The sequence below is a fragment of the Crinia signifera genome, chromosome 11 (assembly GCF_055691185.1).
Source record: "Crinia signifera chromosome 11, ASM5569118v1, whole genome shotgun sequence".
In the NCBI taxonomy this organism is placed as follows: Eukaryota; Metazoa; Chordata; class Amphibia; order Anura; family Myobatrachidae; genus Crinia; species Crinia signifera.
In genome coordinates, this window is record NC_139227.1 from 20552866 (window position 1) to 20568888 (window position 16023).

General features: G+C 47.0%; 1 protein-coding gene across 5 annotated transcripts in view; it reads right to left on the bottom strand.

Annotated features, from left to right (window-relative positions):
* Positions 1 to 16023, bottom strand: part of ADCY7 (adenylate cyclase 7) — a 164379-nt gene that overhangs the window by 19124 nt on the left and 129232 nt on the right. For all 5 annotated transcript variants that reach the window (XM_083165369.1, XM_083165373.1, XM_083165372.1 and 2 more), the window contains exons 12-19: positions 11814 to 11857; positions 10257 to 10337; positions 8474 to 8546; positions 6330 to 6427; positions 1719 to 1803; positions 1493 to 1630; positions 1339 to 1407; positions 984 to 1150 (exon numbers count right to left, since the gene is read on the bottom strand). In XM_083165369.1, the coding sequence (XP_083021495.1) occupies positions 984 to 1150; positions 1339 to 1407; positions 1493 to 1630; positions 1719 to 1803; positions 6330 to 6427; positions 8474 to 8546; positions 10257 to 10337; positions 11814 to 11857 (755 nt within the window). The remainder of the gene's footprint in view (positions 1 to 983; positions 1151 to 1338; positions 1408 to 1492; positions 1631 to 1718; positions 1804 to 6329; positions 6428 to 8473; positions 8547 to 10256; positions 10338 to 11813; positions 11858 to 16023) is intronic.

Here is a 16023-nt window from a genome sequence, read left to right on the forward strand (position 1 = left end):
CATATTCTATTACAATGCACTTTATAATACAAAATTACACTTTTTTATTTTTTACCCACATAATTCTATTTTTTCAATTTTTACTATTTTTATGATTTATATATGATTTATAGTGATGATATGGTTAGCTCAGGAGTGGCTATGCCGGTGGTTCCCAAACTTTTTCGAATCACGGCACCCTAGAGCATCAAAATACTTTTAAGGCACCCCTAGGCCAAATGCTTCTTATCGAGAAATTCAGAAAAAAAAATATTGAATGAAGTGCATTGTGTTTATGTCAGTTATCTGGTGAGGGACAGGATTTGCTTCTGTTTGTCCACATATGTTATGATTGGCAGCCACCAGCACTGGTTTGGCCTGGTACATTGACCATAAATAATATTATTGATCTTGGTCCACCAACCCAAGGCACCCCCTGCACGTGTCCTGAGGCACCCCAGGGTACCTAGGCACACAGTTTGGGAACCAAAGGCATACTTTGCCTATTTTCAAATACGAAGCTATATACAAAGTACACTACCACAATTAACGCTAGTGGATAACAAATTTCCACGAGACAGAATAGTATGTACCAAGCAAGGTTACACATACTCCACATCATTAACCCCTTAAGTGGTAGGTTTTGCTGGGGCAGGACAAACCTACCAGGACAGGTTTGTCCTGCCCCAGCAAAATCCACCGCTCCGGCGTTAGTATGCTGGAGCTCCCCTGCCGCCGCTGCCCCAGCCGCCTGTCAGTCATCACACAGGCGGCAGGCGGCGGGATGTTTCACGGCGGCTCGGAAGGACTTGGGCGCCTGAACTCTCCCAAGTCCCCCCGAGCCGCCCCGAACCTGCCGCCTGTCGCATGGCGGACCGAATCAATCTGAATAAGGTCCTATATGTTTGAGGAGACATCTGTTCCTAATAAACCTCCCATAGACAATGTAGCATTAAATGGTCATATCCCAATAGAACTTACTGTAGTAGTCCAAATCACCATACCTGTTGTTGGCTGGTAGCCCATTCTTGAACAAGTCCGCATGAGTATGGAAGATGACGATGTTGTACACAATGAAGGCAGCAGATAAAAGAAGCATCTTCAGTTCAAAGCTCATTCGCAGGAACACTGAGCAGGCGATGAATCCCAAAATACAGCAGTATATGTAATACTAGAACACAGGAGCAATGCTCATCAGAAAATTATGTATACGGATCCAATTGATAAACGATGATAACATACAGTATATCAAATTAATCTTTCACAAACTCAATTATGATTTAAAAACCACCAAGATGAATACACCGCCCTGGTCATAACAATAGACTAACTGATAACGTTACATAGAACGGTACTTACTGGGATGCTCTGACAGTTGTCTGTTCCTGGACTTGACCCATTGCAGTTCTGAAGAGTCTGGTCTAAAGGCTTAAGAACACAACATATGGTCACCTCAGTGAAGATGATAAAGATGAAGTCCACAAGGTCTGTATGTCTCAACAACAGAACTTACCAAATTAAGAATGGCGACTACAAGAAGTGACCCAATAGTCAGTGTAGCCAATGTGACACGCACTAGCGGGTTGGTTTCAACCTTTTCCGAAATAGAACACAGCACACGGAACATGGATGAACTTGCTTCAAATAAATGCTGGTAAACAGAGATATAGCCTGTCAGTATCACAATGAATTTAGACAATATCACTTCCGCATGTGCCACTTGGCAAAGTAACACTTACCGCACACTTGTCTGCATAGCACAGAAACAGCACAAAAAGATTCAGCAAGGCCACAACAGCAAAAGAAACACCCAGCTTTACACTTCTGCAAAGAGAAATATGGACAGAATCAGTGTTTTATACGCTCTGCTCCTGGGCGATTAAACAGTGCTAACTGCATCTTTCCAACTTGCAATCATTACTGCTGCATTTTGCTGTGAAAGCTATCCACTTACTGGAGGCAGGAGACATGAATGGATGTTGGAGAACGATTTTGTATGTAGTGCAGTAGGGTATCCACAATGGTTGAAGCAGTCCCACCTGCGACCAGTCCCCTGACTGAGACTCCATATGTCCATTTGTGAAAACAGAGGACCTGGTCATACTACACAGCACCCCTCCCATTACTCACCACACTTCTAGCACCAAAGTCCATCTTTAATCCACCCCACTGGAAAGTTAGGTGCAGTACACAGCTGTGCCGTGTGTCTACTAGTGACCTTAACCTCCACATGACTGTGTGGCAGCCAGGGCCTATCAGTATCTCTGATCACCTGAGATGTTTATAGCACTGACCATGGTGTGAGAGAAGTGGAAGCCTTGCTAAGGCAAATGGACTGCAAAGAGGGAGGTTCTCTAAAGAACTGCAGAGGGGGTTCTGTGAGGAACTACAGAGGGGGCGGTTCCCTGAGGGACTGCAGAGGGGGAGTGGGGTTCGCTGAGGGACTGCAGAGGGTAAGGTTCCCTGAGGAACTGCAGAGGGGGAGGGGGTTTATCTGAGGTACTGCAGAGGGGGAGGAGGTTATCTGAGGGACTGCAGAGGTGGAGGGGGAGTTCTCTAAGGGACTGCAGAAGGGGAGGGGGGGTTCTCTGAGGGCCTGCAGAGGGTGAAGTTCTCTATGCAGAAGGTTGAGGAGTCTTTGTCCAATAAAAGAATTAAATATCCATAATACTACAATCTCTATGGATTAGTTGACAGGGGCATGTATTCGAGATTTGTAGGGTTTTGAACATTTTGGTTGCATGCCTATGCAAAATGTATGTATGTGAATTAATGGGAGGGACGTGCAATAAAGTAATGTCAGTGTGCCTGATTCAGGCCCAGTTGCTGTAAGGGGTGTGCCGCCATGTACCGATTTTCTGTATGTTGGGCATTCGTCAGACCCATATAACAATAACAATAATGAAAACGTTCTTGGAATAGGGGCCTAATTCAGACCTTTTTGCAGGAAAAATTTGTTCTCAAAATGCGCAAAACGATTTTCACTACAATTGGGGCAGATGTACATATCAAGACTGCTCCCAGCATACCAGCTGCCAGATACAGGTGTCTGAACTCCAGCAGAGCCGATGAGAACGGCTCCATTTGCATTTGGTAACATGTGCAGAGAGAGTTACTGTAGATGTGGGTGAGTTATTTTGTTTCGGTGCAGGGTAAATACTGGCTGCTTTATTTTTACTCTGCAATTTTTGATTTCAGTACAGAAAGATCCCACCCAACTCTAACTCTCTCTGCACATGTAACATCTACCCCACCTGCAGTGCACAGGGTTTTGCCCATTTTAAGAATAAATCAGATCTGAATTAATTTGGTGCTTCCTTATCACCTATGCCAGTTTCTTGATATTCAGAATCAGAATCAGCTTTATTGGCCAGGTATACTTGGGTATACTAGGAATTTGTTTTCGGTTTGCTGTGCAGCAGCCAGGTGGGTAACAAGTAAACAGCATACATTATAAACAATAAACAATATAAACAGGTGGGGGAACATGTACAGCCATATAGAAAGTTATTCCGAGGGCGCACCGTGTCAGATTATGTGCAAAGATTTATGGCATGACTAGACAGTGAGGTTTACGTGTCAACAGGTGAACTTCTTGAGGAAAGAAACTTTTTAGGCTTCTGGTGGACCTGGTGGGAATAGCCCTGTAGCGTCTGCCTGATGGTTAAACAAGCCATGGCCAGGATGTAGTTGGTCCTTGACTATCTTTGTTGCCCGCTTTTTTGCTCTGGACAGAGGGAAGGTCTGTCCCGATTATCTTCTCCGCAGTTCTGAGTACCTTTTGGAGTCTGCATTTGTCTCTCTTGCTGGTGAAGCCGTACCAGACCAGTATTGAGGAGCACAGTACAGACTCCACAATTGCGGAGTAGAAGATGAGCAGAAGCTTCGGTGGGATATTGAACTTCCACATTTGCCTAAGGAAGAATAGCCTCTGCTGCCCTTTTCCAACAATAGTATCAGTGTTGGGCCCCCATTTAAGGTCGCAGGAGATTGTGGGTCCTAGGAACTTAAAGGAGTCCACTAGTTACACCACACTGTTAGCAATTGTTAGTGGAGGAACACCAACAGCCTTCTTCCTAAAGTCCACTACCATCTCAATGGTTTTGAGTGGGTTGATCTCTAGATGGTTGCTGCTGCACCACTGGGCCAATCTGTCAACTTCTTGTCTGTAGGAAGATTCGTCAACGTCCTTGATAAGGCCAATGACGGTAGTGTCATCGGCGAATTTGATTTTCTTTACTGATTGTGCAGTCGTTGGTGTACAGGGAGAAGAGCAGGGGTGAGAGAACACAGCCCTGGGGGGCTCCTGTGCTGATGGACCGCACTTGGGAGGTGAATTCCCCCGCTTCCACAACTTGTTTTCTATCAGTCAAAAAGTCCACAATCCAAGAACATGTAGCTTCAGGGACTCCTAGGCGGAGTAGTTTGGGGTGGAGGATGTTGGGGATGATTGTGTTGAAAGCTGAGCACAAGTCGACAAACAGGACCCTTGCATAGGTACCAGGCATATCCAGGTGCTGCAGAATGTAGTGCAGGCCCAGGTTGACTGCATCCTCAATGCATCAATTAGATTGGTAGGCGAACTGGATGGGGTCTAGCTGGTGGCCAGTCACAGCTTTCAGGTGGTTCAGTACCAGGCACTCAAATGTTTTCATGATCACAGACGTCAGAGCTATCGGCCGGTAGTCATTCAGATTTGTAATAGTTGATTTCTTGGGGACCAGAACAATAGTGGAGCTTTTGAGGCAGGAGGGAACCTTGCGTAGCTCCACTGATTGGTTGAAGATCTTGGTGAATATGGGGGCAAGTTGACCCATGCATACTCTCAGGGCAGATTGTGACACCCGGTCAGGATCTGGTGCTTTCCTTGGTTTGGCCCTCTTGAACATCTCCTCCACCTCTACTTGGGTGACCTGGAGTGACTGGAGTTGGCTGTCGACATTCACAGTGGACTACTTTTTCAAACCTGCAATATAATTTGTTCAGCTCATCAGCTAGGTCTTGGCACATGACGGTGGGTTTGGGTGTTTTCTTGTAGCTGGTTATAGATTGCATTCCTTTCCACACAGATACAGGGTCATTAGTGGACAGGTCATTTGTCAGCTTGTCAGAGAACCGCTTTTTTGCTAGCCTGATTTCTTTTGTTAGGGAGTTCCTGGCTCGGTTGTATTGTGGTCTGTCACCGTTGCTGTAGGCCTCCTCTTTGGCTCGGCGGAGTTGTCTGAGCTGGGCATTGAACCAGGGCATGTTGTTATTGAAGGTGCGGTAGGTCTTGGTGGGTATACACCTGTCCTCACAGTAGCTTATGTAGGATGTGACGGTGTCAGTCAGGGCATTCAGGTCAGTTGCTGAGGCTTCAAAGACCCCCCAGTCCGTGCAGTCGAGGCAGGACTGGAGTTTCAGCTTAGATAATATAAAGTATCCACACTCTTAAAGGCTGTCATACATTAAGACCTAACCATACTGACAAATCCTCAGGGGTGGGGGGGAGGTCACACACGATTTGGCACTTGATGTGCCAAGTTTTGCAAGTGATTGATCGCATGCGATTTATCACATGCAGTCACCGGGGAGCTGCAGGCGGAGGGAGCCGTGAGCTGGGCAGAGCGGGGCAGGAGGGCTGCAAGCAGAGAGCCAGGCAGGGGATGCAGAGAGGCAGTGGGCACACTGGGCGGTGAGGGGACCAGAGAGCCGGGTAGCATAGGGAATGCTGGGCAGTAAAGGGCGCACATAGAAATAATACACATAGAAATGAATGGACAGCCAGTTATTGGCTGAGAGCGCTTTGACAGAGAGCTCTCAGCCAATCACTGACTGTCCATTCATTTCTATGTGCGTCCGCTGCTGCCCAGCTTCTCCTACGCTACCTGGTCTCTGGTCCCCTCGTGGCATTCACCGCCCAGCCCAGTGCGCCCACTGCCTACCCTGACCGGCTCAGTGCACCCACTGCCTCTCCTGCCTGGCTCTCTGCTTCAGCCCGCCCTGCTCGGCTCCCAGCTGCCTCCGCCGCCTGGCTTCCTAAATGCTGCGTTCCCTGCCCGCCTCCAGGCTGCAGCCCGTCCGACCTCCCTACTCCGACCCAATGCGCATGGGACCGTCGGATCGGGTGAAATCGGGCCCAAATCGCAAAGTGTATGGGGGCATGGGACTGGTACTTGACATAAAATGTAATCAATACTTAAATGGCTCCTTTACAAGACACACCATAGTCACAATGAAAGTGCAATAGCTTAGTGCACTGCAGTAAAGAATACGCACAGGTTTATAAAATATACTGTAGTAGGTAAATTCCGACTGTCACTGAGTAAAGGAATGCTGAAGTTAAATACACTAAAACCAAGTACACTGACCTGGGCATCACCAGTATTTGGATTAGGAAAATGCAGAGGAAGACCACACTGGCACACAAGAAGTAATTTCGGATCTTTGGAATTCTGATTGTGCGATACTGAAAAAAAAAAGATAAAATGTTCAAACTGCAAATAAAACTTAATGGGCTGATTCTCTGTGTGGAGCAAAGTGAAAGGGGCATGCAACTCTGCACATGGATAAACCTATGTTACACTAAAGGCAGGCAGATTTAAACGTTGCAAATATTTATATATAAGAGGAGCATTTATATATAAGAGGCTCGGCAGCAGTTGTTCTTCCTGAGGCAACTCAAGAAATTCAACATCCCGCAGGAGCTGCTGCTCATCTTCTACACTGCCATAGTAGAGTCTGTCCTTTGCTCCTCGATCACAATCTGGTTCGGAGGAGCAAACAAGAATGACAGACGAAGGTTGCAAAGAGTGGTGAGGATGGCAGAAAAGATCATTGGGGCAGAGCTCCCCACTGTCCAAGAACTATACCTAGCCAGGGTCAATAAGCGTGCAGGAAAGATATTGGCGGACAAGCTACACCCTGGCCTTAACCTGTTTGAACCCCTTCCGTCAGGCAGACGTTTTAGGTCCATCCCAGCAAAGACGACAAGAACTACAAAAGGCTTCTTCCCAATAGCTGTCCACCAACTAAACAGTATTGAATGTACCAAATACTAAATACTAACTCGAACTGTTCTAGATACATGTGAAATGTATGTGATGTATGTTTATGCCTCTCTTCCCACCCCCTTTGTGTTCCCTGATTGATGCTGCACGGTTACCACAAAAAAATTCCAAGCATACGCAAGTATACCTGGCCAATAAAGATGATTCTGATTCTGATGTCCAAACTTTAAATCTGCAGCGTAAAAACTCCCAACTTTAGCTTTAACAGGTGCAAGCAGGGCAGCCAAGAGGGGGGGCATGTACTAATTAACCAGGCCCGGGCTTGCTGGAGGGGCCCTGGTCCGAACCCCCCCCCCCCCCCCCCCTTTTCCCCCTTGGCTCCTCCCGGGCAGCAGCAGCACACACCTCTACAGCATGTGCTGTGCTGACAGCAGGCTCAGCATGAGCATCTCACTGACAGCGCGAAAGCTCATGCTGAGCCAGATGTCAGCACGGCACATGCTGTAGGTGTGTGCTAAGTTTAGAGTTTTTAGAGTTTTTTCACCCCCTCTAAACATATTGGGGGTGTGGCCTAAGTGTGGGAAGTGGTCACATATATATATATATATATATATATATATATATAACTTTCTAAGAGTGCTCCAGAAAAAGAGTCTTCCTTTCTTCTGTGCCCTTTTGAATATATTCCTGGACTCAGGGGAGCACCACCAACTAGTCACTATACCCTGGTAGCAGGGCTCAAACACTCGCTCTAGTTGGTTCATGGCTGCTCAGGCCGCACCCTCCACACTGGGAGTCAGTTCACTCTGTAACAGAACCCGGGGCTGAGGTGATAGCCTTGTGCGGAATTCCAATATCTGTCTGTCTGCCTATGATCTAAAAGAAAACCAGCTCTCTATAGGAATAACATTAAAAAGAAAATAGCATTCAGAAATTGCAACCTTAGTTCCAATGAATCCTCTATAAAGGCCTAATGCTGCATCTCACCTCTGTGGGGCCTCAGAGATTAGGAGTAGTTAGCTATATCTTAATGTGTATATGTCTAGTGTCCGTGTGTAACCGAAATACTGCCATCCGCTGGCAGCGGGTGAAATTACATATCTTTCACACATACAGAAACACAGAGGCTATGAGGACTAGCTTTGAAAGCAAACACAGAGGCAATCGCAAAGTAGCAGACTAGCTTTCAAAGCATTTGCTTTGAGCAGGCTTACTAATAAAGGGGCAGATGTATTAAGCTTTAACAAGAGATAAATTCAAGGGTGATAAGGAGAGATAAACGTCCGGCCAATCACCTGCCAACTGCCATGTTACAGCCTGTGTTTGAAAAAAGTCAGTAAGGAGCTGATTGGCTGAACGTTTAGCTCTCCTTATCACCCTTGCATGCATCTCTTGTTAAGGCTTAATACATCTGCCCCAAAGATAGATAAAGTAAGATAAATGTGTCCTTAATTGTGCAATGTTGTATATAAATTTAATAAATATCACCGAAATACGTTCCCTACCTCTCTTTCCAAACCGTCAGCAGTGAAGAAAAGGAGAAAGGCATAAAAATCATCTGATTTCCCAAACCAGGGCCTGTGAGAAAAGAAAACAAGACACCTTCATGATGCATCTTATATTCAGCTGTTCAAACATGGTCTGTATGACTGATCATTGTTTTAATGACACTTTATGATGCTTCCATCCATATACAAAGCAAAGGAAGCCCACCTGAGAAAGGGAACAAACTTGTAATGCCGGGTACACACTAGACCAGGCATGTCCAACCTTGGCCCTCCAGCTGTTGTGAAACTACAAGTCCCACCATGCCTTGCAACAGTTTTGCTATTAGGGAATGCTAAAACTATTGTGGGCATGCTGGGATGTGTAGTTTCAAAACAGCTGGAGGGCCAAGGTTGGACATGCCTGCACTAGACGATCTTGGATGCTATGTCGATTGACTGTACACACTAAACTATACACCGTGTGATATGTCATTCAGTAGTCACATCCAGGAGGATGCTACCATTCAAGATAGCTTCAGATCTGCCTGCACAATGTGAACGATTTGTCATTAGAAATCATATCAGTATTACAAATCGTCCAATATATCGTCTGCTGTGTACTCAGCTTAAAACCGTACCCAACTATCTGCACTAGCCAAGTCCTCCCAGCACCTGTCCCAAAGTACTATGGGGGCAAATCAGACCAGTAATCAATACATTAATGACTGTAAACTAATGTGGTATCAGCCTATGGAGACAATATATTAATGACTGTAAACTAATGTGGTATCAGCCTATGGAGACAATATATTAATGACTGTAAACTAATGTGGTATCAGCCTATGGAGACAATACATTAATGACTGTAAACTAATGTGGTATCAGCCTATGGAGACAATACATTAATGACTGTAAACTAATGTGGTATCAGCCTATGGAGACAATACATTAATGACTGTAAACTAATGTGGTATCAGCCTATGGAGACAATACATTAATGACTGTAAACTAATGTGGTATCAGCCTATGGAGACAACAAACGCTGCTTCTGACGGAGGCTGAAACGTGTTAAACAGGTTATTTGTAGCCAAGAAAAACCGCCAACGGGATGTATAATGGGAAGTGATTAAATGGTCTTCAGTGTCTCGATAAAAAGTCAGATGACAAAAGGTCGACACAAGCAAAAGCTAGACCTGACAATCGCCAACACAGGAAAAGATCGACATGAGTTTTTCACAATAAAAAAAAAAAAAATTGTACATTTTCATACTTTCATTGGTGGTCCATGTTGACAGGTACACGCGTGCCCCGTGGCAACTGAGCTAGCCTTGGGTCCCGCCGCCTCTCCCCCGCCGGTCCCCCTCGCTGCCCCGACACCCTCCCCCCCCCCCGAAGTGGAGACTGGCAGGGAGACGCTGCCCAGCCACTGTGATACTGGGACGCGCGAGACGCACGCACGTCCCAGTCCCTATCGCCGGCGCTCGCCAGAGAAGGGGATCTGTGGATATTAGAAGACTGTTTATCGTGCATTCGGAAACGTCACATCACAGTGAATCCATTGTAGCCTAGCAGAAACCGTGATAAAAGAAATATCTACAGCATCTCCTGTGTAAGAATCACATTTGGATTGGAATTTGTGTTTGACCATTGTGGGCCACTTTTCTTGTTTCTAGATTTTAATATAAAATGTGGGTGTACGGTATATACTATTATGACCCAAACAATAAGTTACTGCTGGACCCTGTCAGTTATATCATTTGCATTCCCAGCTGTATTTTATGGCTTGTTAAAAACACATTACTTGACTGAACTGAGTCCATCGATTGTGTTCAGCATTCTGTCATGAAGCTCCTCTTCCTGGTTCCTTTTCTGTGAAATTGTCCTAAGTGGTGAACAAAAAGAAAACATTTACTATATACAGCTATATATGTATATATGTATTCTGGATTTTGTGTTTTATTTGCCTTAGCCGAAGAACCGCGTTAATAAAACAAATGTAATAGGAAGCAAGGATGTCTGACTATTACCCCTTTCACATCGCTAAGCCTAGTCGGACCGTGGACACCGATAATGGGTCTGGCGCTTTCACATTAAACCCGGGATGTCCATTATAGAACTGGCAATCAGAGTTTAACTCTTTCTGGGTTGGTCAAACCGGGTTAGAAGCTTTGGGACGGGATGTACTAAAGAAAAAATGAGCTAAATCCCCCATTGTCAGGGGGTTTACTGCATTTCTGAATTCCCCGGGGATACGGTCACTAGGTCGACAAGTATTATGTCGACATGCAGGAAGGTCGACATGACTCCACTGGTGGGAGAATAAAATAGTGTGCCAAGCGCAGCGAGCCATACGAGGGGACGGTGGCGAATGTGTCGACATTCAGCACAACAAAAAGTGAAAAGCCTCATGTCGACCTTTTTGACTGTCGACCTTCCCCATGTCAACCTAATGACCCTTTCGATCTTCCTGCATTTCGATGTAGTGCTGTCGACCTAGTTGCGGCCTATCCAATGATCCACACCCATTCACCAAAGCTCCAGTCACTGGGGCTCCATTGCAGAGGGTAACTCTAGCTACAGTTACCCCATAGAAGCCTATGGGCTTCGCTTTGCAGTGCTGTGAGGGATCAGTGTGGATTCCTCCCAGCATGCCCCACGGCCACCAGCAGTGAGACTGTCCCAGGCTGGCTAAAGGCATCGGAGAGAAGCAGCTGTAGGGAACGCCCTTGCCTGATGCAGGAATCCAGCTATGGGGGTGTCTGAGACATGCGGTGTCTCCTGCCCCACCTAAGCATTGGGCTCTGGAGCAGCATCACGGGCCTCCTCCTCCCGATGCACATGCATGCAGCCCGTCTCTCTGCTTCCGGCCCCCAGGCTGCAGTATCTGTTTTACCTCTGGGTTCCCCCTGTAGTCCTGACTCAGTACAGGTGACTGATTGCAATGGGCAGCTCTTATCGGGGAGAGCCGTCCATTGCGATACTAAACTAAATGATACTAGTCGCATAGGTTAGATCCGTTGCTTAGAACATCCCGCCCTTAGTGTTTTCTGACTGCACCTCAGCCTGGGTAGACCCGTCAGCAACCCGACAATAACCTGGGGTGAAAGCATCAAAGTGAATTAACTGGGTTGCCGTGAGTATAATGGGAGACCCAGGTACAGTGTGAAAGGGTCGACCAGTCTGACCCGGCTTTAGTGAAAATGGTGTTACTAGTTTATTACAATTTGGATGATTGATGCCTACTGGGATTATGCTTCATGTTTAGACATACACATGAGAAAACATTATACTCAGTGGATTTATGTTTCCTATCTGACCAGCCATGATGGAAGTGGAAGAAAGATGTTCTCTTACATACCTTTCTGTATGAACCTGGCGCCCCACACATTGCAGCGGGATTTCCTGTAACAGAAATAAATCCAACAGTATGACTGGCGGCTGCTGCGTCACAGAAATGTCACAGAACATGTAGAAACTGGTCTGAGAGGTTACACAGAAGTAACTCAGAGATGACGGTAACAGTCGTGTTCATCTCGTTACACACCTGCATGACAAATCATCACTAGAGTGCTTAGGATAAAAGCATGTAAAAGAGTATAGGGGTGTACACCAGTGCCAGATTAAGCCTTCAGGGGGCCCGGGGCACTTTAGACAGAGGAACCCTCTTGCACTTGAGTGGCCCCCTTCAACAAACTGCATTAGAAAATATTATACTTCAAAAACACAGAGTAAAGACAGTATAAACTTGGTCAATGGGTAACTGCTTACTTTGAAGGACTGTAGGAGACCTCACAGTGTCAGCGTTGCCCCTGATTAAAAACCCTCTCATGACTAGGCTGCTGCTGCTGTCCTCCATGGGCTTGAGAAGCATGTAATGAGCTCCACCAATCAGAGCTCAGCATAAACCTCTCAGCCTCTGCCCTCTTGTGCAAAGTGTCATGGGACTTAGTCAACTCCCAGTAATGCTCTGCACACTTGTGCAGTCAGTGTGCCTTGGCTCCCGATGCTCAGCACCATTAATCATTGTCACATTGGCAGATAGGTGAAGCTGCAGCACTACCCCACTCCCATGCACAAAACCTTTAGCTAAAAATAAAAAAGATATATATATATTTTTTAAAATACATGCAAACCACAGGGGGCCCCTAGCAAGAGGGGGGCCCAGGGGTACTGACCCCTTTTGCCCCTGCTTTAATCCGGCCCTGATGTACACTACTGATTCCAACGACCACAAACCCATATGATCTGGCATTTGGGAGTGCATCCTTTTTTGGATCCTAGTTGTTTACTTTGCACAAATTCTGCAAGTATTTGCAAGGGGGTAATCAGTGTCCATTGTCCACCCCTCATCCCCACTGCATGTCTGACACCAGCATGTAGTCAGCCTTCTAATGCAAGTTATAGCTGGTTGTTAAAAGCACAATCAATAATGTCATTAATACTAGGGGGGTATTCTGTGCAGATATTCCCCGACAGGGTGAAATTCACCTATTCAATGTTGCCATTAACGACAGCATTTGAAGGGTGTCAGACCGGACTTTTGAAAAAGTTGGATCTGTTTTGTTGGAAACTGCCGCAAATTGTCCAATTCCTGTCCATATTCTGACAATACGCGGCAGTTTTTGCTGATCCACAGACACTCGACAGCTGGAACATTGAATTCCGGTTGTCGAGTTACAGTCGGAAGAAACAAAAATGGCCGGGGATTCTGGCTGTCGGGATGCTTAGAATATGCCCCATAGTATCATTACACATACTGTAGGTTCTGTGATCATCATCATCGATATTTGTACCAACTATCAGATGCATTCTTCTCATCAACTAGTTAAAAGCCTGACAAAATGATGGCTTCTGCAATGTACTTTCACATTGAGCTGTGACAGTTTTTTAGTCCACAAACTCTCCCCCCCCCCCCCCCCGTCCCTATCTGCTCCTACCACCAATCTCTGGCTTCCCAGCTCCCTCTCTCCATATCCAACAAGTTTGAAACAGATCAGTGTCCCTGCAAAAATTGCCTTTACTTTCTGTTGACATCTTTTAGCACACAAAAGGAGGAGTCGAGTGGCCTCTGATGGACAATGGAGGTACTTCACCTCATAGAGCTTGAGGAATGGCCCAAGTTCGCTTTGTTTGTAGGGACGATAGCGTTGCGTGACCCTGAGCGTCTCTTCCACACTGGCGATTAATATCTCACGTAGAACACTGGCCATGACCGATCACTCAGAACGCTCATCGCTATGTGTGTAGTCCCCTTAAGTGTCGCTAGAGTAGCCTTGTATGCAGTGGCGTAACTATAGCTCCGCAGCCCCCCGCGGTGGCGGGGAGGCGCAGAGAAAGTGTGGGCGCCGGGGGTCTGCGGGGCTATAGTTACCCGCTGCTGTCTGCCAACTGCCGGTACCTGGCCTGCCATCCCGTCTCTCCCGGTGCCGGCTCCTGCTGCTATAATGAAACTGACACTTTATAACAGCAGAAACCGGCGCCGGGAGAGACGGGAGTCGGGACAGTGACAGCAAATTAGGTAGTTACGCCACTGCACTGGTGTTAGCAGTGCCTGTCGAGTCTTCCTTCAGCCTGTGGCGTCTTCCCTCCCTTCCTTCCTCCCTGTATTCTGACCGGGCTGTGTGGTTAACGGGCTACTGTGCATGAATGGGGTGAGTGGCTGTGCTCCTGTGTGCTGGTGGCCGGCTGTGAGTCAATCACAAGTGGGAACAAGTGCACCGCCGGTGATTGTCTACTGGGTGAGGGGTGCAGTGTGGAGGCTGGAGGTGGACGGTGGTGCAGATGGCTGCAGTAAGGAAGAGGTGCAGTTGCTGGCTGCTTCTCCCGCGGCTGTCAGTGACTGACTGTCAGTAGGATGGTTTTTTATGCTGGAATGCTCCTCCGTGGTGGTGGCATCAGAGATACACAGGGAAGAGCCAGAACAGCAAAGCAGCACTGACCACCAGGACCAGACCAAATGATGGGGTAAGCGCCAAGCGGGGGTAAGGGAATATTTGTGCTGCTTGCTAATTTTATTGAACTTAATTTGGGACCCCCTGACCCTTAGAGCCCCTCTGAACCTCATGGCCTGGTTGTACCCATTGTTGTCCTCTCATGTCGCCAGTCCTGCATGCACAGATCTGCGGCTGTGCATGAATAAAGGACGCCAGTGCACTCCAAATAGAGGATACTTAAACAAGCGAGACAATGTGGCGCCTAGGGGATTTGACCACTTTAAACTGTGAGACACAGAGGTAGATGTTAGAAGGGTTAGTAGGTAGAAGTGGTATCAGTGCAAGTTATGTCTGACAACTGCGGCTATCGATTTCAACATCTTCACCATTACCACTTGCTGTGGCGGGAGCAGAGACACAGAGCACATTGCAGTGTGTGGCATATTGTGTATTGAACATTGTGGAATGAACATTGTGGTGTGGCATATTGCATAACGGACATTACCCCTTTAAGCGAGGCCACACACCTTTTTTGGAATATGCACAGTCTTTAGCTTTAAATTATCTATTGGAGGGGCACATCTTTACTGTTTGCACTGGAAGCCATATTGCCAAGAAAAAGCCGTTTGACAAAAATGCTATTTGAAGGGGGGGGGGGGGGGGGGGGGCTCTACAAACTTTTTTGGCTTGGGGGAGCAAAATTTATAGTTACGCCACTGCTTGTATGAGAACTAAATAAATAGGGCAAGAAGCTAACATTGCAAAACTACTGGTAGTCTTGATTTTCTGCAGCAAAATAAGATAATTACTCTTTGATCATTTATTATCATTAACATTTCTGTGTCCAGATGACACAATTTGTGTGTACACAAGATAAGAAGGATGACTGAGGATAAAACAAACCACATATTTGAAGCATAAAATAAATCTGGCCATGTGTCGTTCAGGGGCGGATTGGCCTGCCGGGAAACCGGGTATTTTTTTCCAGTGGGCCGGCTCATTTAAGTTAATATGAGGCCGCTCACCCTCCCTTGCTGGGCCGTGGACCGCCATCTATGCGGTTAGCGGCCGCAGCAGTATTCACACTTCAAAGATGGCCGCAGCCCGGCTTGCCCAAACTTAAAATGGCAGCGGGAGGCTGGTGCGCATGCACGGCCGCACACAGCTGCTCCCGCGGCACTCTGGGGAAGGCTGCACTGCGTGTCACCGTTCCATGTGATCGCACCAGGAAGTGTCTCCCGGCTGCAGCAGTCGCAGGAAGCAGAAAGAGCAGCAGCCTTGCAGGGACTGAGGCTGAGCCGGGGCTTAGAGGCTGCTGCTGCTCACCGTGCATGACGCTGCCAACAGAGGGGAGCAGAGATGGAGCACATCAGGACAACCAAGGTAATGTGGTCTGGACAGAGCTACCCTGTGGCAGCATCTAAGCAGTGGCAGAGTTAAGCAGCAGCTGTTTGTGCATAGCAGAGCATGTCCTGCTATGGAGGTAACAAATGGCAGTGCATCCCACCCATGGCCAGCTTGCATGGAGACTGATCTGAATTCTTATACCCAGGGTTATTGCAGCATACAGGATGCCATTGTATTTATTGCAGACCAGTGTTGTCAGTGTAATCATCATCTGGCAATACACTGTTT